General features: G+C 36.1%; 1 protein-coding gene across 1 annotated transcript in view; it reads left to right on the top strand.

Annotated features, from left to right (window-relative positions):
• The window catches only part of fry (microtubule binding protein furry), a 1,411,512-nt gene that overhangs the window by 113,595 nt on the left and 1,270,807 nt on the right, over positions 1-27,110 (top strand). Inside the window, exons 11-17 of the mRNA XM_081727912.1 lie at positions 2,713-2,891; positions 6,274-6,498; positions 11,459-11,602; positions 13,776-14,004; positions 15,637-15,839; positions 18,274-18,409; positions 26,087-26,257. Of these exons, the coding sequence (XP_081584038.1) occupies positions 2,713-2,891; positions 6,274-6,498; positions 11,459-11,602; positions 13,776-14,004; positions 15,637-15,839; positions 18,274-18,409; positions 26,087-26,257 (1,287 nt within the window). The remainder of the gene's footprint in view (positions 1-2,712; positions 2,892-6,273; positions 6,499-11,458; positions 11,603-13,775; positions 14,005-15,636; positions 15,840-18,273; positions 18,410-26,086; positions 26,258-27,110) is intronic.

Raw genomic sequence — 27,110 nt, 5'->3', positions numbered from 1 at the left:
ACAAATATGCAAAGTTTCATTCAAATCAGTGAGTTACACTTCCGTAAGTTACCTTGTTAGAGACGCATTCAGTAATATAATAATGATGGCCAAAAGACTTATCTTACACAGTGACCAAGACAATTACAAGAATATTTTCTAATTCTATAAGTTATATACAAATGTGGAAACAAAGTTGTCTCAGTCATTTTCTAATGTGCAATTTTTGTACTGAGTGCACGTTTCAATGTAATTAAGTTGTTCCTTAAAGTGTCAAATGTGAAATAATTCATATGATCAGTACAAGAGCCCGATCAAAAGTCCTGTTCATCTATCCGAAAAGCAATTACAAATGACCTTTATTGAACGTCTAAGTACATAGCAAGAAAATGCAAAAATAGCTACGCTTTAAAATTCTCAGCATATCCTATTTATGTTTCTGTATTAACATTTTTCTTTCGAAACAGTTCAGATCTTATGCTTTTCCTTTCTATCGACGAATGTGATATAAAATGTCTCACTGTCGTGAGAATGTTTCTACGTCATCGTGACACACAAGGTAAAGGAACTGTTTGAATGGGGGAGAGTATATTGAAAAGGTGGATATATCTTTCTGAGCGTTTATTAACAAATGCAGCGAGCAGTTGTGGTCATAGCAAACTTCGAACTGCCTTTCGCCCGTTTACGAACGAGTTTTTTCTTTCCTGATAGAACTTGTTTTAAATACCCACTTCTACTCCGATAAAGCGAAGTGGAGAGCAAAACATACAGTGTGTCTCCCGGTTTAACGTGGTTGCCAGATTTAAGGAGTAGTGTAGACAGTTCACTTGACGAATATCTGATAATTTAAATATAAACAACTATATAGTTTCTTTCCACATATTTTTACATTCTTGTAGACTTATTTCCCCAAAACTGCGTGTACTTTTCTACCTTGTGCTATTATTTTACACTGTAGATAACTGAAATATTGCAACACTGTAGAGGTCCTCATAACGCCTGCAATTCTGTAGAAGAGTGTTAATAGTGTGTGTGTGTGTAACATTAGATCATCCAGATATGTTATTGGTACCGGTACCAATTATATCTTGCAGGTGATGTTGGCACCAGGATCCAACAAATATAGTACGGCACCATACGCATTTCCCAAGAAACTGCAAGAAATAGCGACATAAGTATTTTCCCACCGCAAATCTGAATAAAATTCATGCATTTTGATCTCACTCTCGTTTTTGTATCTCTTCTAGTTATTTATGCACATTTGGTTCCAACAAGTCGGTCTCCCAACTCGGAGCTAACAAGTACGCAAATACGCGTATGTGTGTGTGTGTGTGTGTGTGTGTGTGTGTGGGTGTGTGTGTGTGTGTGTGTGTGTGTGTGTGTGTGTGTGTGTGTGTGTGTGTGTGTGTGTGTGTGTGTGTATATATATATATATATATATATATATATATATATATATATATATATATATAAAAAGTTCGGAAGTTCACAATCCGCTGCTAGAGGGTCACGTGTACAAGCCACGCAATTTATAAAGCCAGCAGAAGCAGATGTCAATCATTCAGCGCGGTCAGTCGTGTTCTGAGCAGTGCAACAGTGAAATAGAGGTGCTAAAGGAAGAGCAAAGAGGTGTTGTTCGTTTTCTGACGGCGGAAGGAGTAGGGGGAATGAACATTAATCGAAGAATATTACAAATGTACGGTGAACAATGCATGTTCCTTGCAAGGGTTAAAGAGTGGCACAAGAGCTTCAGGGAAGGACGGGTGTTGTTTGCCGATGATGCACGGTCTGGAACATCACACCGCATTACCGATGACATCGTCCAGCTGATTGATGCACTCGTTACCCAGGACCGCAGAGTTACAGTGAAATTCGTAGCCAGGTCAACTTGGGCGTCGGAAGTGTTCACATTATCATGACGGAAAGACTGAACTGGCGCAAAGTGCGCGCGCAATGGGTGCCCCACAGTCTTCAACCACAACAGGAAGCATGTCGAATGGCCCACTGTTTTGATCATCTGCAGCGCTATGCCAGGGAAGAAAATGAGTTCCTGGCACGAGTGGTGGCTGGAGATAAGTCTTGGTGTCATCACTTCGAACCAGAATCGAAACAACCCCTTCAGATATACTTCCTGCAGCACAGGGCAACAGTGAATGCCCAGCGTTACGCGCAAACATTGACCAACCTTCGCCAAGCGAGCAAATCGAAACGACCAGGCAAACTGAGCTGTAAGGTAATTTTGCTCCATGATAGTGCCCTACCTCATACGGCCAACACAGTCAGGGCAGTCGTGCAGAAATTCAAGTGGGAGATTCTCGGTGACCCTCCATACAGTCCAGACCTCTCTCTCTCTGCGATTGCGCCATTTTTGGTTCCCTTAAAAAGGCTCTGAGGGGCAAAAAATTCACGCCGGAGAGCGATGTCCAGCAGTACGTTCGGAACTGGTTTGCAACGGAGAACAGTGAATTCTACGATACAGCCATTTACCGCCTTGTGTCGCAGTGGGAGAAGTGCCTCAACAACCAGGGCTAATACTTCTAACATACAGGTAAGAGTTTCTGTTAATCGGCTCTGGCTTTTTTTTTTTTTTTTTTTTTTGAACGCTTCTTATAGAAACAATTAAAAAGGATGTTAAAAAGAAAGAAAACTAAATAAAATAAGTAACATGTCTTCCGTGTCAGTAATTAATATTTTTTCTCAAAATGAAATTATATCATTATTTTTTCATGACAGAATCTTTGTATCGACTGTTGTGGGTATACATGATCCGAATCAAGTGTGAGAGCAATTCCGCAACCCAATCAAGACTGCAGAGTATTGTGAATTCACTTTTTCCAAAGGGATCAAAAGCTGTTGTACCACGAGATACGCCATTGAACATTTTTGTAAAAATTATCCAGTTCATTGCTCAGGTTAGTTATATTTCCTACGTACGTATTTCAAAGTTTATAAGTATATTATTTGCGGTAAAGATTGATATTTTTTATATTATGTGCGAGGGTGGTTAAAGAAGTTCCATAAACTGGTGTTTTTGCTTCACAACAAGTAATCGTGATAATCATAAGACGGGGAAATAACGTCAGTTAAACTTCGGTTGACGTCACAATGTAACTTGGTGTCAGTTTTATTTTAACAATACATTTTTTGTGCCATCCTTTTTCTTATGGACTTCCATTTTCTATTTTCGTTCATACGTGCAGGTTGATACGTATTTTCACACACAAGAAAGTTAGTTCAGGAATGTTCAAATTTGTATAACAAGAAATGATATAATTACAGCGTTGTTTCCTTCGGTGCCATGATAATTATAGGGACTATCCGTCGAAATTGTACGGTTACGTATAAAATATAGATGTTTACTAGGTACGTGATTGATTATGATTTAATTTTGTGTTCATTGATATTTTTAAGCAAGTTATTATTATTTTTTAAACATGTGCACATTTTTGTGGAGAAGGGTAAAATATACATTCTGTGAATCTTTGAGAATCTTGTATTGAGACTTCTGTTGCAGATGAGAAACAAGAAGGTGGTAATTGTTAGAAATGAAAATGTAATTAGGCAATCTATATTTTATGAGGAATAACACTGTAGATGCAGAAGAGTGGTCATGTAGATTCTGTGGTTTATTTATTAATTAAAGAGTATAGTTGTTTCATATAACATAGGAGAGAGTAGTATCTGGTTTTCCACAATTACAGGAAATAAGAGGTGAGGTAATTGTATGTTGTAGACCCTAATATGTTTGAACTAATACAACATGAGCAACGTACAGACAGTCCTTGTGTTACATAAATTCATATTGACGTATGAGGGGTATCAAAAATTAGTGCAATCACCTAGAAGAAATCCATTGAGAAGAACTCTGAATGGCACCATGATGGTATTAGTCCTTCTCTCCTAGTCACCGTGCCTAACGAAACATTTTCGCTAGCGGTTCTTCACTTTCCTTAAACCCGTTTGTAAAAGTCTGCAGTTTAGCTTTGGAATCACAGTTGAACCTCAGAAATGATTCATCCCTACTGTCAAAATGACGTCAGGGTGTCTATCGGTCACGAAAGTCACGAAGAAGTCACGAAATCAGAAAACGGTCATGAAAGTCAAGAAAAAGTGACGAAATTTAGCTTTAGGTCACGAATTTTTTGATCTGTACAAATATAAGTACAGATTGGAAAATTTTGTCCTATAAAACGTAAAAAATTACCACCAAAAATGTCTATGGTGGGCTTTAGACGCTACCAAATCGCAAGCAAAGCATGCTACTATCGCATGCATGAAAACTCGGTCTAATTCGAATCCAAATTCGCATTTGAGAATGTTAAGAAATTTTAGGTTTGGTAAAGGAAAGGTCACGAAAAAGTCACGAAATTTGATTTTGGAATTTTAGTAGACACCTTGGACGTCCTCTTAGTGGACACTTTATTTCTGGGAAGAGAAAGAAGTAACTTGGTGCTAGGTTCGGTGAATATGGGGATGGGCAATATTCCATATCCTAATTCTATTGCATTCATCATGAATGCATGTGTGGAATGAGCTGGTGCATTGTTTGCCAACAGCAGCATTCCTTTTGTGTGCAATCAACGACGTTTCTTCTTCAGTTCCTTTCGTGACTTAATCAGGAGATGAAAATAATAGGTACTAGTAATAGTTTGCCCCTGTAGTGGGTAATCTGTCATGATGGCCCTCTCACAGTGTCAGAAAACGAAAGGCATCACCTTAGCGGCAGACTTCTGCACTCGTGCCTTTTAGAGGAAGGGGTGTTTCCATTGTTTGCTCATTTCCTTTGTTTTTGGGTCATAAAGATAAACCCAACTTTCATTCATTGTCACTAGTCTGCCGAAAAAGTCCCGTTCATTCACCTCGCAGCGATGCACATTTCTCTTGCAGCGTTCTCGCGATTTCTCTTCTGGAAATGTGAGCAGAAGTGGGACACACCGTGCTGACACTTCCTGAAGATGCATCTGGTTGTGAATGATATTCTAGGCAGACCCATAACTTATACCTATTACACACATAACTTTCAATGGTTGTCCTCCTGTCTTCCATTATGATCTTCTCAACTTTCTTCGTCAAGGCGGCATCAACAGTGAAAGATTATCTTCCATATCAAGAGGCGTCCGCGGTGGTCATGTGTCCAGTTTGGAATTGCTTTTTCCACTTGGGTACCATCTCATAGGATAGACTTTCATCCCCATAGAGTTCTTTCATCTCTTCGTGGATTTGATTTGCTTTGCTGATTTCCCCTGAAGATGGAGAAAATAACGCTCCGTGCCTCAAGCTGGTCAATCATCGCATCTTCAGTAATTTACCTTTTTTTAAAAAAGTAACGAGTCTAGAATTTCCATGGTTAACTTACAAGGACCTAGCTATAAGATGCATGTCCGAGAGAGTTTGTAGTTCGTCACCTTCTAGGTGATTGTCAGAACTTTCTGATACTTCCTTATAAGAAATTTCTGATATAAATAAAACTTACGAACGGTATTTACATTTGAAGTAGGAAGTTGTATTCTATTTCTAAATTCTATTTTGAGAGAGGCATGAACTAATTAGATAATTAATTAATGTTGAACTGTTATTACTTTTTTTTTTTTTAAACCATCGGCGTTGTAAGAATATAAGGTTCTGTACTGTGTTTGTAAAGCATTTTATGTAATTGATTTTTTGCATTGCAGTATTATTGAACATTTTTTTCAAGTTTTTTTTTTTTCGTATTGTTTTCATGTGGGTTTGCGACAAATCTTAGGTTATGGTAAAAAGTGGACTTACTTAAGAGCCTTGGAACGATCTATTTACGTAATTCGAGGACTGTCTGTATATGGTGTTAGGCGTATTTGTAGTAATTAAGCCATGAGTATGAGAAACAGGAATCTGTCTCGCAACTTAACTAACTAACTGTATGGCCTACGGCCCCCGAAGGTTCAATGCCGCATTCACAAAAGCTTTCCATTGACTTCTGTCCTTAGCCAGCTGGATCCAGTTTTTATTCGCGACTTACGGTGATCTCATTGTGATTGTCGGAACCATTGATGCTGACACATTTATTAATCAGTTGTGGTTACGAACATATTATTTTTCTCATGTCCATAAATCAAGAGCATAACATGTCATGTGTGAGTTCACTCATTTTATTCTAACAACAATGTTATCCCAATACGATACCATTTTCTTACTAAAAATATTATACAGTATTTTGAATCAGAAGTACTAATGTATATTTAAAGAGCAAGTGTATAAATTTCACAGACTTTTAAAGACTGACATTATAATCCGATTGTGACATATTTTTCGTTTCAGGAACGTCTGGATTTTGCAATGAGAGAAATAGTCTTTGATCTTTTATCAGTTGGTCGACCAATCAAAATCATCCTTACACCTGAACGGATGAGTATAGGACTTCGAGCTTTTCTTGTTGTGGCTGATAGCTTGCAGCAGAAGGAGGGAGAACCCCCTATGCCAAGAACGGTTGGGGTTCTACCATCAGGGAATACACTCAGGGTGAAAAAGACGTTTTTAAACAAGGTAAGAAATACAAGCAACCTTAGAAATATAGAGAAAAAATAGCATTTGTTTAATTTTATACCATGAGAAAACTGATTTGTGAAATTAGCAAAGAAACAACACATTTTAATATCATGATTAGTGTATAATTATGAGAGTATTTAAGTTAAAAAGAGATAGAGGATGGACAAACCAATCAAACTCGATTTCTTCATGAGCACATTTTAGAAAAATTAAATGTAATTTTATTTAATAAGTGTCCTAAGAGGCTTTTGAAGATTTAGGCAACGATATTTCGAAGAATTAATATCGTCGTTTTCTAGTCAAGTGTTTTGGGTGGTCTTAAAGCATCATATGGAAATATTCCTATCCACAGTGCAACTAAAACTTGTTTATGAGGAAAGTTTAAATTAATTCATTGTAATCTTTTCTTAACTCTCGTAAATCAAGTTGATCTAGGATAGGCTTTTGACCGGAACCAACAAGTAAATGTTAGAATAGGGAAGGAAATGGAAGAGAAAAGTGCAATTGGAAGGGAAGTTGGACGAGGTTGCTGTCACCCGCCAACAATGTTTAATAACTAACTAGAAGAGATAGTGAAAAAGAGCCTACTAAATGAAGACGGCATTTCAGTAGGAGGTTGAATGATTAGGTGTATATGATTTGCAGATGATATGGCCCTTGTTGAGAAATCTGAAAACAAAATCAATGAAATGTTAGAAAACTTGAGGAAGGACTGTGAAGAATATGGGATAAAAATAAATGTTAGAAAGACAAAAGCCATGGTGATTGGAACGAAGAGGTCGGTGTCAAATATAGAAGTAGGAGGGGAGAAAATATTTGGTCTAGGAATTAATTCGTGCGGTTGGTACGCACACATTGAAGCTGTAGTACAAACACAAAATACATAAATACCTTAAGAAAAATATTGTCCATCGCTAGCCACCACTTTCGCCCATCTGTCAGGCAATGTACGGATTCCGTGGCGAAAGAAGTCCTCATCCTTGGAAGCGATCCAGTCAGAGACCCATGTTTCGATATCTTCTGAAGAAGTAAACCGCTGTCCAATCAAATCGTTGTTCATGCAATCGAACAAGTAGTAGTCCGAAGGAGCAACGTCTGGTGAATACGGCGGGTGGGGTAAAACTTCCCATCCGACATTTTCTAAATAGGTTTTGACCGGTTTTGCGACATGTGGGCGAGCGTTATCATGTTGAACAATAAGTTTATCATGTCTGTTCTCCCATTCTGGTCGTGTTCTGGCCAGAGCTTGCTTCAAACGCATTAATTGTCGTCGATAACGTTCTCCATTCATAGTTTCACCCGGTTGCAGCAGCTCATAGTACACCACACCTTTCATATCCCACCGTATGCACAGCATAACCTTTGCACAGTGAATATCTCGTTTTGGTTGTGATGGACCTGGTTCACCTGGTTTCACCCAGGCCTTTTTTCGTTTAGGGTTCTCGTAATGGATCCACTTCTCATCACCTGTAATAATTCGATGCAGAAACCCCTTTCTGCTCTGTCGTTGAAGCAGCAATTCGCAAATGGTTTTTCGTCTTTCAACGTCTCTGTCTTTCAATTCATGTGGAACCCAATGTGACATCTTTTGAATCATTCCCATGGCTTTCAAGCGTTTGGAGACTGTTGTTTGATCAACGCCTAATGCTGCTGCAAGTTGTTCCTGCGTTTGACACGAATCCTGCTCGAGCAATGCTGTCAATTCTTCGTCTTGAAATTTTTTTTGGCTGTCCAGCTCGCTCTTGGTCTGCCAAGCCGAAATAACCACTTCTAAACCGTGCAAACCGCTTCTGACACGTTCGCTCAGCTAGAGCATGGTCACCATACACTTCCACCAAAATACGATGACTTTCAGTCGCACTTAAAGTAATGCAGCAGGACACCCCGCAAAAACACTTTATCAGGCACAAATTGCGCCATGTTCACTTAACTACAAACTGGTGTTGTTGACGCTTTAATCCACTGCCCTATACTACGAACGATACGCGATGACAGGGGTTTGCAACACATGTGTGGATACACGGAACTGTGGAACGCTCCGTTCGTTGCGCCATCTCTTGTCCACCCGCACGAATTAATTCCTAGACCAAATAGAACAGGTGACTAGTTTTCGATACCTGGGTAGTAGTATTAGTAATGTTATGAAGTGTGAACGTGAAATAAAAGCAAGAATTGGAATGGCAAAAGGAAGAAAATACTATTTTGTGGCACCTTGAATAAAGAGTTGAGAAAAAGACGTATAAAAGGCTTCGTGTGGAGTGTTGTACTCTATGGGTCAGAAACATTAAAAATGATGAAAAACGACTCGAAGATTTCGAAATGTGGGTGTGGAAAAGAATGGAGAGAAATAGATGGGTCGAGCATAAAGCGAATGAGAGGGTGTTAGAAGTTGTGGGGTAGAAAAGAACAATTTTAGATATTATTAAGAAGAGGAAGAGAAATGGGATGTTGGCTAAGAAGGAACTGTATCATGAGGGACGTGCTAGGGGGTATGGTTGCAGGAAAGAGAGGGAAGGAAAGAAAAAGATTCACTTTCTGGACGATATTAAAACAAAAAGGTTAGCCGAAGACCGTGGAGCATGGAAGCTTTTCATTGCTTCAAGTGACCTGCCAATATTGGCAGAATACCTATGATGACGTAAAGCAAGTGTGTCATGTGGTAATCTGAGGCATTAAAATTATGACTCCTTAATTTAAAGTAAAAATGAAATTGTACAAAAGATATAATTGAATTATAATTTGTTTTTTTTATTATTATTATTATTTATTATACCTACCAAATCACTAGTCAAAGAAAAACACTAAAATATGCGTTCCAAAGTAGAATTATTTACCTCGGAAGCATTGAATTCATCCTTTCACTACGACATTTAATTTCCTCTTTAAAGTTAATCGGGGAGCTGTTCTCAGAGTACCCAGTCGAGTGCGTATGAATATATTCTGTACATCTCTTCTATATTACAGAAAACTTAGAACATCACTTTTCACCAGCAGCATTTGATGAAGGAAGGAACTAAAATGTATGCGAGAACGAACTATTAAGTCATCTTAAATAACAATAAAATCTGAGCAAACTATAAACCTATATTTTAATTACATATGATAACATTTCGGTAATGTATCATTACCGTGTCTGATGAAAGCAAATTATATATTGCTGAAACTGTAACAATGGCTATTAAAATTTAGGTATTTTCTTCAGTTATATGAGGCGTGTATGGAAAGTTAGTACCGTTTTGAAAAAAAAAAAAAAAAAAAAAAAAAAAAGTTTTGTTCAAACCAATTTTATTTTTACATGAAACAGGGTGTCTGTCGGTCACGAAAAAGTCACGAAATTTAGCTTTTGGTTCACGATTTTTTTTTTAACTGTACAAATGTAAGTACAGATTGGAAAATTTTCTATAAAACGTCAAAATTCACCACCAAAAATGTCTATGGTCTATATTTGTATTTATTCTGCAATAACTTACATATGTTAAAACAAAATAAATAAGTTATTACAAAGTAAATACAAATATTATTTAAAAAGAAGTTAACAAGGAACACAGACAGCATGATAAGTCATCTATTACCGTTGAGTTCATTTTTCTAGTCGTTGCCTTAACCTAGATTTTTGGGTAATTCAAATTCTGGTTACACTGTCATTTCGATGGATTGCAACACTGATAATTCTTCCGATTAATATTTTCGGGTATAGAATAACATTATCTGTTATTGAGGTAAGTTACATTTCATTATCTCTTTTCATTTACGAAAAACAGGCAAAAGAAAAATTGTTAGCTTTTGAAAAATATTTAGTAGTCTGCCCCCTTCAGGTGTGCTCTTTCATGTAAAAATAAATTTGACTTGAACAAATTTGTTTTAGTACTTTTTTTCTCTCTCAAAACGATACTTACTTTCCGGGTACGCCTCGTATTTTATTTTTATTTAGGTTATACGTAGTTCCAAAGCTAGAATTATCAGTATTCAAATGTAAGTCACCTTCGGCATATCTGTTATTGGCAAGTTGTAAATAGTTAGTATTGTCAAATGTACCAGTAGTAACTAGAGTTAGCACTATTGAACAAATTAAATAGATTTCTTCGGAGTTTTGATATACAATTAAGAGTGACTAAAATTAATGGTAGAATGTTTATTTCCATATATATTGTAATTCCATTGTCAAGATCGCCTTTGTCCGAATTTAGTTTACCACAACCCTCTTGTAATGACAAATCATTGCCTGGGCAGTTCTGACACCCAATCGCCTCCACTGACATTCGATTAAAATGTTTACCAAGAATATGAATAAATTGTATTAATAAATGTAAAACTATGCTCTCTAGATTAAACATTTCATTCATTTCTAATTTTTAGTATATGATTTGAAGGTTGTTGAACAATTAAAATGAAATATATAAAGCATTTTATTTTCTAAATTTCGTAAGGCGCATAATATTGATAAGGAGATTTATTACAACGGATACTATAAAGATTCTTTAATTTCATCCTTTACGTTCCCAGCAAATTGTTTGTGCACCTATATGCACATGCGATGTAGAATTTCGTAGCAGAATATAGACATCCATTCTTAGAATATTTTTATCCAAAATACTTGCCTTTACCTTCAAAACTTTAGTTCAATTCAATTGCCTAGGAATCTTCTTCCCTCGACTGCTGCTGTGAAAATGTCCATTGCGATGTAGTTCCTAAACCATATTCTAAAGATTCCAAACGATTATCATGTTTGTCTTGTACTTCTCTCTCTGTATTCTCTAAATCCATGAAATGTCTTTCCCATTCCCTTTTGCAAGATCCAAATTTACTTTAATAAGTTTTAGTGTTTAATTTATTTATTTTATTAAAAAAAAATGTACATCCTACATACTTTGAAATCCATGATGTATTTTTTCTACTTTTATGTTATTTTGTTTTCTTATTAAATTGGTACGATGCTACAGTTTTGTGTTTCTTTCAGATGCTGACTGAAGATACGGCTCGTAGCATTGGTATGTCATCGTATTTTCCATACGTGAGACGCGTTTTTGATGATATACTGCGGGCACTGGATGCACAATATGGTCGTCCTCTGATGATGACAAGCACGCAAAATGTGAACAAAGTAAGTGTTATTTCTGGTAGTGTTTCTCGGCATTCTCATATTTCATATGTTACTGATTTTTGTTGTTGTTGCTAGGTTCTATTTTAAAATGAAATGAAATGAAATCTTTCAGTTTTACGCCCCACGATTATACCGGCTAGGCTAAAGGAGACGGTGTTGATGAGAAATTAATACAATAGTGGAATGAATAAAGTGGGGGAGGGGGAAACGGGAGAACACTGAGAAAACCCACGCACACGGTGTTGTCCACCACAAAGTTAATTTGGTGCGAGCTGAGATCGAACCAGGGACCTCAAGGACGAGAGGTGAACGTTCTACCACTGAGCCACCACGTCCCTGGTTCTTTAATTATTTTATTACATGTTTTAAATTGCGATTAAAGTTTCCTTTTAATGTAGTAACCATTATTGTAAGTGTTGTGTGTAATGTGCGACTCTATTATAAATGGTTTCATTCAAACATTTAAATTTCATAAAACTTGACTTTATTAATTCACATTAATTGTGACGTGATAGTGCAGCAATTCGTTATAATGGACATGGAGTTATAAAGTAAAATCCATGTGGTTCTTATTCTATGAAGTGATGGTTTAAATGTAAACAAACTACAAGCTTTGTGTTTCATTCATTCAGTTTTGTGATATTTTTTCGGTAAGTTGAATGATAGATTTGTTACATAAAATGAATATGTGCATTCAGTGAATTAATGTATTTTCGTACTTGGAGCGGATAGCGGATAAAATCATTAGTAGCTCTTGAAATGCTTACAGTGGGATAAACACATTGACACTCAAAGGTTAGTTATATCATTTAATTTAATCAAAATGTGCCAGATGATTTCTGTACTTCAATTGAGAGATATACAAATTTGTAGCACACTTGTTGGGGAAGATGTCTGCATTTAAAATATTTATTTATTTATTTATTTATTGCCGTTTTGGACTTCAAGACATTTTACTCTAGAAATATTGCTAATGGAATGATAGGAATGGATTTTTCGAAGGAACCCGTCCAGGTCATATAATTAGAAGCGCTATTCCAGAATTTATCTGTTGAGACTTTGCCATAAAAATAACTCAAGACGATAAAAGATTTAAACCCGAGATCTTCTTGTTATTTAGCAGGAACTGTAAACGTTCATTCAATGCTTCTTCTTTGATATGAATAAAGTAGACTGGTACGCATAGTAGTGTAAAATGTAGTTGTTATGAAGTTACATATGTTTTTGAAAGTCTATTGTAATTGAGGCAGTAGTCTATAACAAGCTAAAGTAGATAAATCAGTTGACACTAATGATTTAAGAGCCTGTCTTACTAAAAATAATACGAATTTTACCATTTTTCTTTTGCTTGTTTATTCATAAGTGAAAGGAGATACCAAAATGCAACTTACCACAATCATAGACAATGCTATTCTACAACAGAAAATATGAACCTGAAGAATGTTCAGTGTTGCCATCCACAGAAATTACAGTGTTGCCAGAATAACAATTCCCCTAAAATCTAAGTTAAGGCAGCGACTAGAAGAACGAACTCAACTGCATTTGATTACGTATCATGTTGTTTTGGTTCGCTGTGAACTACTTTTTAAATAATACTTGTATTTGGTTTGTAATAAACAAAATAGTTTTAACATACAGTTATTAAAATTAAATAATAATGCTATTTAAAAAGTAATTCACAGCAAACCAAAACAACATGATACGTAATCAAATGCAGTTGAGTTCGTTCTTCTAGTCGCTGCCTTAACTTAGATTTTAGGGGAATTGTTATTCTGGTAACACTGTAATTTCTATGGATGGCAACACTGAACATTCTTCAGGTTCATATTTTATGTTGTAGAATAGCATTATCTATGATTGTGGTAAGTTGCATTTTGTTATCTCCTTTCAATTATGAATAAACAAGCAAAAGAAAATTGGTAAAATTTGTATTATTTTTAGTAAGGCAGGCTCTTAACACACACACACACAAATCGTGTGTTTCAGATCAGGCGCCCCGTGTTTATAGCTCAGAAACAACTAGATGGAACAGAAAGTGAGGCAGAAAAAAGTCATAATACACATTAATTAGTCAGAGTACACCTTTAAAAATTATTCAACCATGCTTCAGTTTATATTCTTAAGTAATTATGTGTAGAGTAACTTAAATAACTACGGTCTTTTTTTATTTCAGGAACCCGACGAAATGATAACAGGCGAACGTAAGCCTCGAATAGATTTGTTCAGAACTTGTGTAGCTGCTGTGCCAAGATTAATTCCTGATGGAATGACAGGTGCGGAATTGGTAGATCTTCTGTCGAGACTAACACTACATATGGATGAAGAACTACGAGGATTGGCGTACCAGAGTCTACAAACTTTAGTTCTCGATTTCCCTGATTGGAGAGAAGATGTTATATGTGGTATGATTTATGTATTTATTTATTTCTGTAACACTTCTTTGAAATTTTGTATGTAATAACTAATTTATCACTGTAGTTTAGACTATTGATTATCTCATTTCACCGATTACGATTTCTTTTTTTTATGGGAAAGAAAAATTTTCCATAACTTCAGGTAGTTTTGGCAAGATTCAGTACATTGAAGCCATATCCTGTATGTCCTGGAACTATTATCTCTAGTTTCATTATTTTATTGTTTATCTTTTGTTGTTTGTCTTCGTTAGTCTTAGTGAGAACTTAAGGTTTTCAGTCGTTTGTTACTCGTATTTCCCTTAAAACACCAGAATAATTTATCGTTGTGATCAAAACTGAGTACACATGCTCAGCACATTCATTAATTTTAGTCCGATCCTCTGGGCTGGATTAAGAGGGGACTTAGAGGGGCTATAGATACGGGCCTCCACGTGGACGGAGACCCCCACTCTGATTAAAATCTCAACTGGCTGTCTAAAAACGATCATACAAGATACAATCATCATCATAAGATAAAATATGAAACAAATTTCTTCGTTTGTTACATCCACCGTCTCAATAAATTAGCATAAATCAGTTTTAAAAAAGAAGTTCGAATATAGTGCATGAGAATCGTGATTCATATTTTCTTGTTGAATAGAAGCGTTCTGCAGTCCCATGTAATTATAGAATATCCAGTCCCAATCTGGCAGAAAAATTAATGCGTAGATACATAATAAGTTTTGCTCCTTTTTATGTCAACAAGTTCGGTGTGTTTATAAACTCTGTATGTGTGGAGTCGGGTAGAATTTTTGACCACAATAATAGGCGGTTTACTTCAAACATATTTGTGCAGTGACCAGTTCTCTTGATTTCCAGGATGTGATAGAAACCTTCGCCAGAACGAAAGCTAGGCAAAGAAATTTTTGAGGAATTCATTCTTTTATTTATTACGTTTATATAATAGGGTAACTTTGTGTGTCATTTGGAAAGTTCCGTTAGGTACAGTATCATCTAATGCATGACATGGCTGATGTAGAACTACGTGTATTCCTTAACTTTCCTACTGTACTTTCACAGAAATGTATTAGGCGAAGTCAGCAGGGGTCACATATTTTTTCCAGCCCCAGACCTCCAAATGATTATTCCGGCCCTGCCTATCCCTATATTGTATTAAACATCAGGCGTAACGACGAAACTGTAACATCTTAAGAGGTTACTAAAATCCGTTATTCAAAATATTTATACCAAAATTTATTTCTTAATACTAGTCACTTAGATACTATAATATTACTTTTTATCACTGACCTAACTTGATCAACCTTAGTTGCTCCTACACAATATTGTATTAATAAAATCTAGCTACAGAAGACTAGTCTATTTTAACTTTTTATGTTACTTATGTTAACAATAGAATATATCCCCGTGCCAACCAACCAAATTTCCAGTAGCTGTCTTACAACTGTGTTACACAACGAATTTGCGCAACCTTTCAACGCTTAGTTTGGTTAAGCTTGTGAAAGATATAATCAGATCCTGACTTTTCTTGGGTTCTTTCATTTTCTTTAGCTTACAAAGCAAAATAAAATGTTCTAATAATTTAATCGGTTTTTTTTTTTTTTTTTTTTTTTTTTTTACTAGGTTTCGCGCAATTTCTAGCTCGTGATGTGCAAGATACATTCCCTCAGCTCATTGATAATGGCTTACGAATGCTTCTGCAGCTATTAACAAGCTGGAAAAATGCTTTGTCAACTACTACAGTTGCTAGAGTTACAAAGGATGGTGGTAGTGAGTCCGGACGTAACTCTAGAGAAGGACACGGCAAACTGGGAGATCATACTCAGGTACTGTTATAGTTTACGTATTCTCCTTCTACAGTAAGTGTCAATATTAATTATGCGATTATTCAGTATTAAGTGTCCATGTATGATCGTGTGTCATATTTTTGTAATCTCTTAAGTCGACATTTAAGTAGTCATTTGTTAAAGTCTAGCGGTTTTAAAAGACCAATTGAAGAGGTTTTCAATCTGAATTTTAAGCCTTTCACTGAAATGGAAATACGAAAGATCAAGAGATAACAGAGAAGGTAGTGATAGGAAAAAGCCGTTTATTGGGGTAGGTGGGTAGGTGAATGTAAATATTTTCCCTTAAAAAGTTAGCGTTGTTTCTGAAAAATTGGAAATTTTGCCTTTTTATAATTTCTTTATTCAACTGCTACTTTTTCTGTCTATAGTACATTCTATAATTAACAAACCCTGTTTTGAGGGAGGACGGTGGCTCAGTGGAAAAGCGTTTACCTTTGGTTCGTAGGGTCCCTGGTTCGATCTCCGGCCAAGTAAGTTTGTGGTAGACAACATCGTGCTCGTCTGAGTTTTCTCTTGATACTTCCGTTTCCTCCCACTTTCTCATTCCACCAACTCTTCCATCATCATTCACTTGCTTTAATCATCGTCTCCTTTAGCCTAACAGGCGTAATCGTTGGGCGATAAACTAAAAAATTTCATTTAATTTCATTTCAAACCCTGCTTTAAATACATATTTCGAGCCCTAAATTCTTAACGGCTTGATTAGCTTTTACTAGTTGATTAATTTACAGATTGGCCTTACCTTGTTCACATTCAGTGTTAAATAATGCAACCAATACTGTAAACATTAATATTATTTGAGTTGCTTTACTATATCTTTATCAGAATGTGAATTATACACTGGGTTATTTAGGTTTTTTCATGTTCCATAACTTCAAACATGGAGACAGATTTTACTTTGAATTAAAGGAAGTTTCATTTTTTGGTTTGGCATTAAAAATATTCTTACTGTATCATATTCTCAGTATAAACACCATTTTCTATGAGGTCTTAAACATTTGGTTAGGAAAGCTTAATGTGAGCTCTGTTCGAAAATTTAAACAAACATCTTTTAGAGAATGTACGCGCAGTACAGTAGTAAATGTAATTTTTTCATGGATCTTTTTTCATTACTGTTATTAGCTGAAATCTCGTTTGTTATGTATTCATATATTTGAAATAGAAATGTATGTTTGTCACCAAGTTGTAATGCTCATGTTTCGAGGTTCGATTTCCGGTTAAGTACAAAGCCTTATTAACTGCCTGAGTAGAAGTTCAGATCTCTCTTTAAATAGTAGTTCGACTCTCATGTAGCTTTTGATGCTGAAAAGGGTCAGTAGTAGTTCCTCTCTCGTATAGCTTTTAATGCTGAAAAGGATAAATAGTAGTTCCTGTCTCGTATAGTTTTTAATGCTGAAAAGGGTCAGTAGTTGTTTCTGTCTCATGTACGAGGGTGATTTAGAAAGTAATGCCTCCAAGGTATACCTTTATTTGTGTTTGACAGATAATACCAATACAAGTATCAGTGGAAAGCTTTCAATATCAGCTACAAATGATGTTATCATTTTTCAACATAGTCCCCATTACGGGCAACAAACACACTTGCGTCAACGCGAAAAATGGTTTTTCATGACGTCGGCGAAAAATTGTGGTGGCTGCTGGCGCTTTTTCACTACAAATGGTGAAAATATGTAGTGAAAAAATTACTCCAAATAATATTTATTTCTCCTCTATTATTGTGATATATGATTTATACTTTACGTAACATTAAGATCATTAAGTCAAGGAGGTTTAGATGGACAGGTCATGTACCTAGAATGGAAGAAAGTAAATTTTAACTGGAAACCCAATCGCAATAGAGACCATTAGGAAGACCTAGGCACAAGTAGGTGGACAACATTAAGGTGGATCTTGTAGAAATAAGGATACAAAGTAGAAACTGGATCCAGTTGGCTAAGGATAGAAGTCAATGGAGAGCTTTCGGGAATGTAGCATTGAGCCTTCGGATTCCATAAACCATAGAGTTAGTTAGTTATTTCAAGTGCTACTTCGTTTTTCATTAATCACTTCTTGTCGGAAACTGAAGGGAGACATTTTCCGATGGAAGGGCGAGATGTGTGGGTGTGGAATGTGATTTAGTGTTACCAGCCGTTATTTTTTGACGATTGACTGATGAAGAGAACAGTGGCTCCTGAAATACTTCAAGAAAATTAACAATGGAGACAGACCACGCGTAAGTTATTTGGTTAAGGGCATAATCAGCGACTTCTAAGTTTGATGGATCGATATTCAGTTCTTAATATTTGTATTACACAGTGGTCGTACATGAAATAAATGAGAATTTTAACCACTGAAATAATTTTGTCTTGTTGTTTGTGTAAAATATAATGCAATTTAGTTATGTTTTGTTTATTTATTTATTTTTGTCTTACAGAAAATTGAACCGATCTCTAATGTATTCCATGTGGTGGAAGGATTTGCATTAGTGATGCTTTGTAATTGTAGACCGTATCCTCGAAGGCTTGCAGTACACATTTTGCGTGAAGCCAAAACCTTGCTCAAGAGTTTAGGTAAAATATAAATTTTACTACAATAAAAATATTATCGCGTATATGGGTCTGGTGTGTTTGTATTATGTACATGATAAATGAAATTATTAGTATCTCATCCAATAAATCATATTATTGTTAACTTTAGATTGTGTATATGTGCTTCTATTATGTACAGTGATCATTAAGATCACAATAGAATTGTAATGTTAGTACGTACATAAGTCCATCCGTTACACCACACGATAATTCGTGAACAAAAGCGAATTTTTGAATTTTGTTTTTTGAGATACGTAGCTAGAACGACTTTGTTGGCCGAGTTCGTTAATGGAGTTAATACTTTAACCCTTATCCGGGTAACCGGGGCCTCCCAGGCCCAGTAGCTTCATTTTTCTAAAATTTCTCAATAACCATACTATAACGTTTACTCCATAGGATGGTAATCCAGATAGAGCAAACATTATATTAGATAGTCGTAAATAGGACGTTTGCTCGAGCGTTGACGATGAAACAAGTAATTATATGAAATGACTCCTTTCAACGCCAACTACACGTAAGCAAAAATTCTACGTACAACCTTTAAAGACACAAAAGATTCAGCATCATATTTTCGAAAATTAACAAATTACACAAACAATAAGTAAAAAGTAAATTTTGCACCATGCACCCAAACGAATCACCACGAGGCGTGAGGAGATGACATACACAATCGCAGAAAACACTCGTCAATCGATTCGAAAATTTTAATTATATTGACACTTACATAGCTCTAAACTAGGAGAGGACAATTAAGACAATAATATGTATAGATGTTTCTTTGTGCAATATAACTAGACTCAACTATGCAAAGAACACGACCACACAGTGCATTGTTGCAGCAGGGTAGAATAAGCTGTTACGCATTCGTCTGTTCGGCGCCAAGTAAAGTTGCCTCCCGCTAAATCTCTTCGGCTCTCGCTGTTCGCGTGGGTTTCACGCGTTGAGTGACGTAAGAGCGGACAGAGCTGTGATTGACTGAAGAAGTGCTGATCAAGGTCACGCCACCCACATGCATCCTCTGAGTGAGAGAACACACACATAGAAACGTCGTCTGCTAGGATGTGCCAGTCCTTTTAATTAAAAAGAGAATTAAACTGCTTTGGCTGCATACAGCCAAAATAATGAATAAATGAGTTTATGACAATACATATTTCGAAGACATAAAATACTGAATTCTTCTATCTTTCGTCGAAGTTAAAATCATGAACATATCGAGTTGGTAAAGCTTTTTTTTTTTTTTTTTTTTTTTTAAATTTGAAAATCTTTTCCTGGCGTAACCGGGCAACCGGGGCCTAGGAGGCCCTGTATAACTTTAGTGAAATTCCTGTCAAATATTAGATCAAATTGTCACATAATTATATATTGAACACGTGACTATTGTAACCTTTAGTCGGAACAGTATGCGGCAACAGACATTGAAATTTGAGTGTTCTGCACTTAAAATATATACTGGGCCTGACAGGCCTCGGTTGCCCGTTTACGTTACAAAAATGTCTGGACCGGATTTGCTATTCTGCTTGGCGGCTTACAAAAGCGTGACACGAAGTTTCGCTACTTGACAAAAATATATACCGGTACAGTCTAGACTAGTCTAAACAGTAAGTGACAATAGGCATTGATTTTGTGTATTCTGCACTTAAAATATATATTGGGCCTCACAGGCCCCGGTTGCCCGTTTACGTTACAAAAATGTCTTGCCCGGATAAGGGTTAAAATATTGATGGGTAACGGTGACTTTTACGGTGGCTATGCATATCCCATTTCCTACTACCGAAGTGGTTTTGATTAGCGTATTCGCTAACGCTCTTGCCTTTGGTGAGAACGGACCCGCGTTCGATTTCTGGTGGGGAAACTCGGTCGAAAAAGTGTGAAAGCATTTTCAGCCAGCCATTCTGAGTAAGATTTTCCTGGGGTTTCCTCATTCACGCCAGGCAAATGCCGATATGGTACCTAACATACAGGTTCCAGACCGCTTCCTTCCTTCCCGATCCTTTCTTCGTTCTCTTTCCTCGGATATTGTGATCGCCGAAGGACGTCTTTTCTCATACGTGACGGGCTAACATGTCCTAATACCGAGAAGTCCAGAAATCTAAATCCTAATCCTAATCTACTATCAACAAAAGCATATAATTTTAGAATACTAAAAGTTACACATCGCGCTGTTAGATGGCAGCAGACATCCTTCAGCGGCTGAAGTCCAGAAATCTAAATCCTAATCCTAATCTACTATCAACAAAAGTATAAGTATATAATTTTAGAATATTAAAAGTTACACATCGCGCTGTTAGATGGCAGCAGACATTCTCCAGCGGCTGAAGTCCAGAAATCTAAATCCTAATCCTAATCTACTATCAACAACAAGTTTATAATTTTAGAATACTAAAGGTTACACATTGCGCTTTTAGATGGCAGCAGATATCTTCCAGCGGCTGAAGTCCAGAAATCTAAATCCTAATCCTAATCTACTATCAACAAAAGTATAAGTATATAATTTTAGAATACTAAAAGTTACACTAGCGCTGTTAGATGGCAGCAGACATCCTCCAGCGGCTGGCATCTACCGGACAAAGTTGGAACTTCGCATGATCCTCTTTACTGACTTTAGCAAAGTTTATTCCAACTACTCGCTTTTTCACGAAGCTTTGCAGCCCTTGTAAACAATGCAGACGACAGTGTGTAAATGTTGCCAACTAACAGACTAAAAAGTTTATAGAAAACCTCGAGCTAACAAGTTAAGAAACAAACCGAAGAGCGGGAGATTGAAAATGAAATGGCATGGACTTCTGATAGATTACCAAGATGCATTTTCTTTCTCCTGAATCTTTGAAGTAGCATATAAATATAGACACAGAACACTAGGAAGCATGGCTACCCGCAGTGAGGATGTTGCCTCCCTTTGTTTTAAAAGGTTTTTGGAAGTGCATGTCAAGACATACTAATTTGCTTATTTAAATGTTGTAACACTTAATATATTCATATTAAATACTATAGTATCTGGTATTATAGATTATTTACTTTAGTTAAAAAGCATACGCGCGTAAATAACTGTTGTTTTACTTAATGTATTATGTGCCCTCGTGTATCAAAATATTGTGTATTCACGACTGAGTTTGTGTGTCGGTCTTTTGTCCTCCCCTGGAATCGGTATTTTACCCCCTTGAAAAAGTCCTGCGGATGTCCATGCCTGGAAGCCGGGCTGAACAATCTCTTAAATTTTCCCTGTAACTGCAAATCATGGCTAATCGTGGTTGACGATAAATCCTCGTCCTTTGATATCAAGGAGTTCGCATTAATGGTTCAAAATATTCAATTTATCACTACTAAATTTTATTTAGCGTGCCCATAGCGTCAAGGGATAACATGGAAAATTAGAATCAGAGCTATTGGATCTTACTATGTTCTCTAGTCTCTGTTGTCTTACTATGTTTATTAGCTTGACTAGCAGATCTACTAAAACATATGCTCTTTACTCCTGTCCATTTCAAGACTGTTTCGGATCACTACGTAACTCTCAAGTAGAGGCAAGAGAACATGTGGATCAAATAATTGTTCATTAAAAAAAGCGAAAGAGTTTATCTATTGAATATATTACAATTTTAGTATCCCTTGAAGATTTTTTCAGATATTTTGTTACTCCTGAGAACGGACAATCATTCTTGCGACTCTTAAATGTTCATTTAAACCTTACCGTACCAAGCCTAACTCGTCAACGTTGTTTACAAAGCTGGGGTCTTCTGGCGACCCCAAGTATTATTTTAATTTCTCAACATAGTATTGCAACTCAAATTATTATTATTATTATTATTATTATTATTATTATTATTATTATTATTATTATTATTATTATTATTATTATTATTATTATTATTATTATTATTATTATTATTATTATTATTATTATTATTATTATTATTATTATTATTATTATTATTATTATTATTATGTCTAAAAGCTTACCTAATTTAAATGAGCATTGTTGACATCAAATATTATGTGTACTTTAACAATATTCAGTTTTTCGTACAATTTTTTACTTTTGTGTTCGTAAATCTGAAATACAAGTTTAACAATGGAGCTTTTACATTTTCAAATATGTTTTTATTTTTTGTATTTCTTTTAACGAACGCATCGTTGATCTAATTATGTAATAGATAGTATATCCCAAACGGATGCAGGACACATAAAAATCGAGAATAAATTGATTCTTATAGTTGCAGCGGTATCACCAAATATCACTCTCTGAGGTCCCTAGAGGGAATGTTAAGGGTTAAACACGATCGTTTCTTTTAATCGATATGCGAATTATAACCAGGGGTAAAAGTGTGGGGGAACGCGGAAGAACGCCATCCCCGACCTCGGAAAAATATGTACGGTGTCCCCGTTCCTAAAAAAATTAAGATGGGCAAGTATAGGCGGGGGGACGGCGTGACGTTATGCCGCTTGTTACCATACCCCTACCTTTTCAGATCCACTTTTAACCCTGATTATAACATACAGAATTAACATCAGACGTTACGCTACTTCGAATCGGTAAAATTGCTTTTATCTTTATTTCTTACTTATCTTTAAAATAATAGGCCTACAACTTTTTATATCCAATTATCCCAAGTATAATGCATTTAATATATTAAATAGACATTTAGTACAAGGGCTCAGTTTTTCTTTTGGGTAACATAATGGACATTTGCAGCCCAGTTAACTGAAACTGACTAAACAGTCTGACTACGATTTAAAAAAAAAAACGAAATATAATCAGAAGTGAGCAACACTGACAATGAGCCAAATGACAATTATTCTTCCATAAGAAAATAGTCCCCAAGAAATTCCACTTGTTCAACCTAGGTAGCAATTATTGTATTTTTAAATCACACTAAGAACATTTTAGTTTCAATTAAAAGCACATCTCTACATGTGGATTGATATCTTACACAAAAATATTAAATTTAACAAGAAAACAGCCACAACCACTGACAAATACGCAGAGCGCGCGCTGTAGTTGATGATGGTCATGCAGGCAGGAAGGTTATCAGTGAAGGATTACATGCACGTGCAGAAGCAGAAATATTGCGGGAAACAGACGAAGCATTTTCTCCTGCACCAATCACTGAATACTCGTGCGCGGAGTGATACAAATTGAGTTACGCGGTTTGTTTTTGAAAGGTGCAAAGGTACGTGAAAAAGCGAGTAGTAAGGACAATCCTATTAAGCTTAAACAACATGACAGCAAACCACAACCCCAATTGTGCTTCTAAATATTTATTACTGTTTCTCTTGCAATCTCAACGGTCGTCCTTACGCTTTCTTTCTAAAACGTTTGTCATGTCAGTGTTACGTGTACACCACGTGAAGGAATTTGATGTGTATGGAGTGATATTTTCTCAGTTAATATTAAAACCGGAAATGGTAGTAGATTTCTACTACTTCGAGTTTTAGTAGAGAGATTAGAGTGGAGATGAAATATATTCTGTGGACATGTAACTGATTACAGAAAACCGCTTCTTGCACAGTTTTTGTTCTACAACGATCAACGTTAAAATGGAAATGGTTGATATCCACCACGTCCGGTTTAAATATCGTGTCCATCAATGTATTTGATTCCTAACTTTTGATCCTCTACAAGCAAAAATTGATGGTGATGCATCCGGTAGTTCTTGAGACTTTTTTTTTTCGTCTTCCGGGTGGAAGGACACACATACACACACACACACGGAAAGACATCTCTGGTACATGGGGTCTTTGGTTCATTCCCAGTTCGCACCAAGTGGACTTTGTGGTGGACAAACATCATATGTGTGGGTTTTCTCGGGGTTCTCCCGTTTCCTCCCACTTTGTTTATTCCATCATTTCATTCATTTGTCATCACCACTGTCTCATTTAGCCTAGCGGGCACAAACATGGGACATAAAACTTGTTCATTTCATGTCATTTTCATGTCATTTCATTTACACATGGAATACAGGAAAACTATAAACAAAGGAGTTTTAGTAAACCAAACTCTTCAATAAAAATACTATCATCTTGTTTACTTAATTCTGGCGCAAAGCACCTCTTTAATTTTTCCACCAATCTTTTGACTCGAGCATCATCTTTAAAGTCTTTTCCTACACTAAAATCTCTATCTCTTTTCTGCTGTTGCGTGTATTTGTCTTAAGTCTCACTTTCTTCCTGAGTGACTCATGATTTACTGTACCAATATCAGGTATGTATACCTTTCTTATTTTATTTAACACCTTTGATGATTTTCGTGTATAGTAAACACGTCTCTCTCTGGTAAAGTAATCTCATGATGACGTTTCTCAATCACTGGTAACTTGTCTTCTATGCCATAAGTACACTTTCTCCAGCATCATTCGAATCCACAAATTCCTAACTATTTTCTGTACATTTCAGCCAAAGATAGATAAGAATCGGAAATATCCAATGTGGCAGGTTGCAATGCATTGCTATTCTTATTTACTATGTAACTCCATGAAATTGAGTATGTTTTTATCCATACAAGTTGTAATTTTTTGAGTCACCTTGTACTGTCCAACTCCGTAAAATTGGTTGCTTTTCAACGTTTGAATGTGTTACATTACTGTAGGCTTAACTATATATATGACAAGCAGAATGATTTATCACGTAGCTTCTCGTAACCCTGACACCGTACATTTTCCTTAGGATGTCTCTTGAAACCATTCTGACATTTATTATAAACAACTGCCAATTCTTTGACTACTCTTCGTGCCCTGAAGTCTTAGACATTCAGGTCCGGTGACTTTCCAACAAAGACAAAAGTTCACTTCGTTCAGTCTAACTCGTACCAAAGGTATCGTCATAAGTATATTAAAAAGAAGATGATCCTAGTACACATGTGCACCATTACAGAAAGTAACCATTCTTTGAAGATTGGTGTGACATATTGTTTGTCACAAAATCTCCAAACATATTTTAAAATAGTCCGACGATTTAAAAAGTATGGACAGATTTAAATTTACATGTTTTTTATCCGTATAACTGATAACTTTTACTATAGTCATAAAATTGAAAGGAATATGCGGAGCAATCTGTCGCTGAGCTCTGTACTGCCGAAAGAAAAGAAGTGTGAGCGCATGATCATTTTAGAATAAAAGAATGTTCTCATGCGATTGTAAGCTTCACCTTCTAGAATTAAGACGGCTACCAAGAATGGAAGTGTACAGTCATTATTCATCGTGCTTGCGGCATCTCTACCCCTGGCTCCTTTTAAATCTGTGGTTGCTGTGGCATTAGTAAACGTCTTACTTTCCAATAATAATAGTAATAATAATAATAAAATATACGAATGCAAACTAATTGGGAAAATTAACTGTTAATAAACTAACTAACTTACTCACTTCTTACTTACTTAATCACTTACTTCTTTCTTACTCAATTCTTACTTACCACCACCACCACCACTACCACCTCCTCCTCCTCCTCCTCCTACTACTACTACTACTACTACGCGGAAGGCACTATTAATCTTGAGGGTGTGTTATAGCAAAAGTGTAGATAATTCTTGACTCACTCTCGTAGAAAATATTTTATAAAATGAACTTTGTATAACGTATAAACTGTCATATAGAGTGACTCTCAAATATTTATTCCTGTACTGATCATATGTGCTTCAAAACTTACATTTGTTCTCGTTTCTTGTAGGGTGTAGTAGCGATGATCAGGCTGTGATTGATGTGATAGACAGATGTTGTCCTCAGGTAATGGAGAAATGTATGGGAATGCTTCCTCCAGCTGAAAAATCAGCTGCTTTGGCCACATCCAACATAGATTTGCAGTGGCTTGCTGATAGAAGTTCATGTGTCTGGACAGCTGGTAAGTTTTGTGAGATATCTTTATAGTCATGTCATGAGTTTCTGTGAGGTAAGAAACACATTTTAATAAGAAGTGATGTAATGTAGTATTGTGTTTTTCAGATGTAAAGCATCACGGGCAGTAGCCAATGCTGTGCGATATTCCGCGCGGTGTTGCCGGATTTCGGACTCCCCTTTCCCTTCTCGCTCTTCCTCTAGTTGAGATTATTACACATACATTGGCAACATTATTCACAATGTAAATATACTATTCCAGCAAACTCAAAGATTTTGGCTGTGTATCCTAGAAGTATATATAGCAACTGAATAACCTACCTATTAACTTATTCCAGTGGAACTGCTAAACGTTCGTCTTCAACACTACTTTCACTATCGTCTATGTCAATTAATATTTCGCCATTGTCTGAATCTGACTCTTGTAAATTTTTTATTATGAGTTCCAAAAATTGTAAACACAAAAAATAATTCTTCGAGCTTCACTTCGTAGCACTTTTTTTTTTTTTTTTTAAAGAAAATTCCGCACTTGTACTCGGTTTCCTTAAAGACATTGTCAACTATAATTTTGGAGAACAAATGAACTACCACGAAAGAAAGCAACCTAGACACTGATGAATTCTGTTTATGCTAGAAGAAGAGAAGTTGCGTTCCTACACACACAATCAGCTCCTTTGCTTCCATGTAATAACATACTCTTATACTTGATGTAGGTCTCGCAACAACAATCCATCTGATTCGTAAGCAACACGATATGGTCGAGTTTGTTTTGGGTTACAATAATTTATGACACCACTCAGACGCCTGGTGCTTTTGCGTCCCTGCTAGAGGAGTAAAGAAGGAGTACGTAATTGGCCACA

The sequence above is a fragment of the Thermobia domestica genome, chromosome 10 (assembly GCF_964235325.1).
Source record: "Thermobia domestica chromosome 10, izTheDome1.hap1.1, whole genome shotgun sequence".
NCBI lineage: Eukaryota > Metazoa > Arthropoda > Insecta > Zygentoma > Lepismatidae > Thermobia > Thermobia domestica.
Note: the sequence above shows the minus strand (reverse complement) of the source record. Positions and strands in the feature narration are given on the sequence as shown.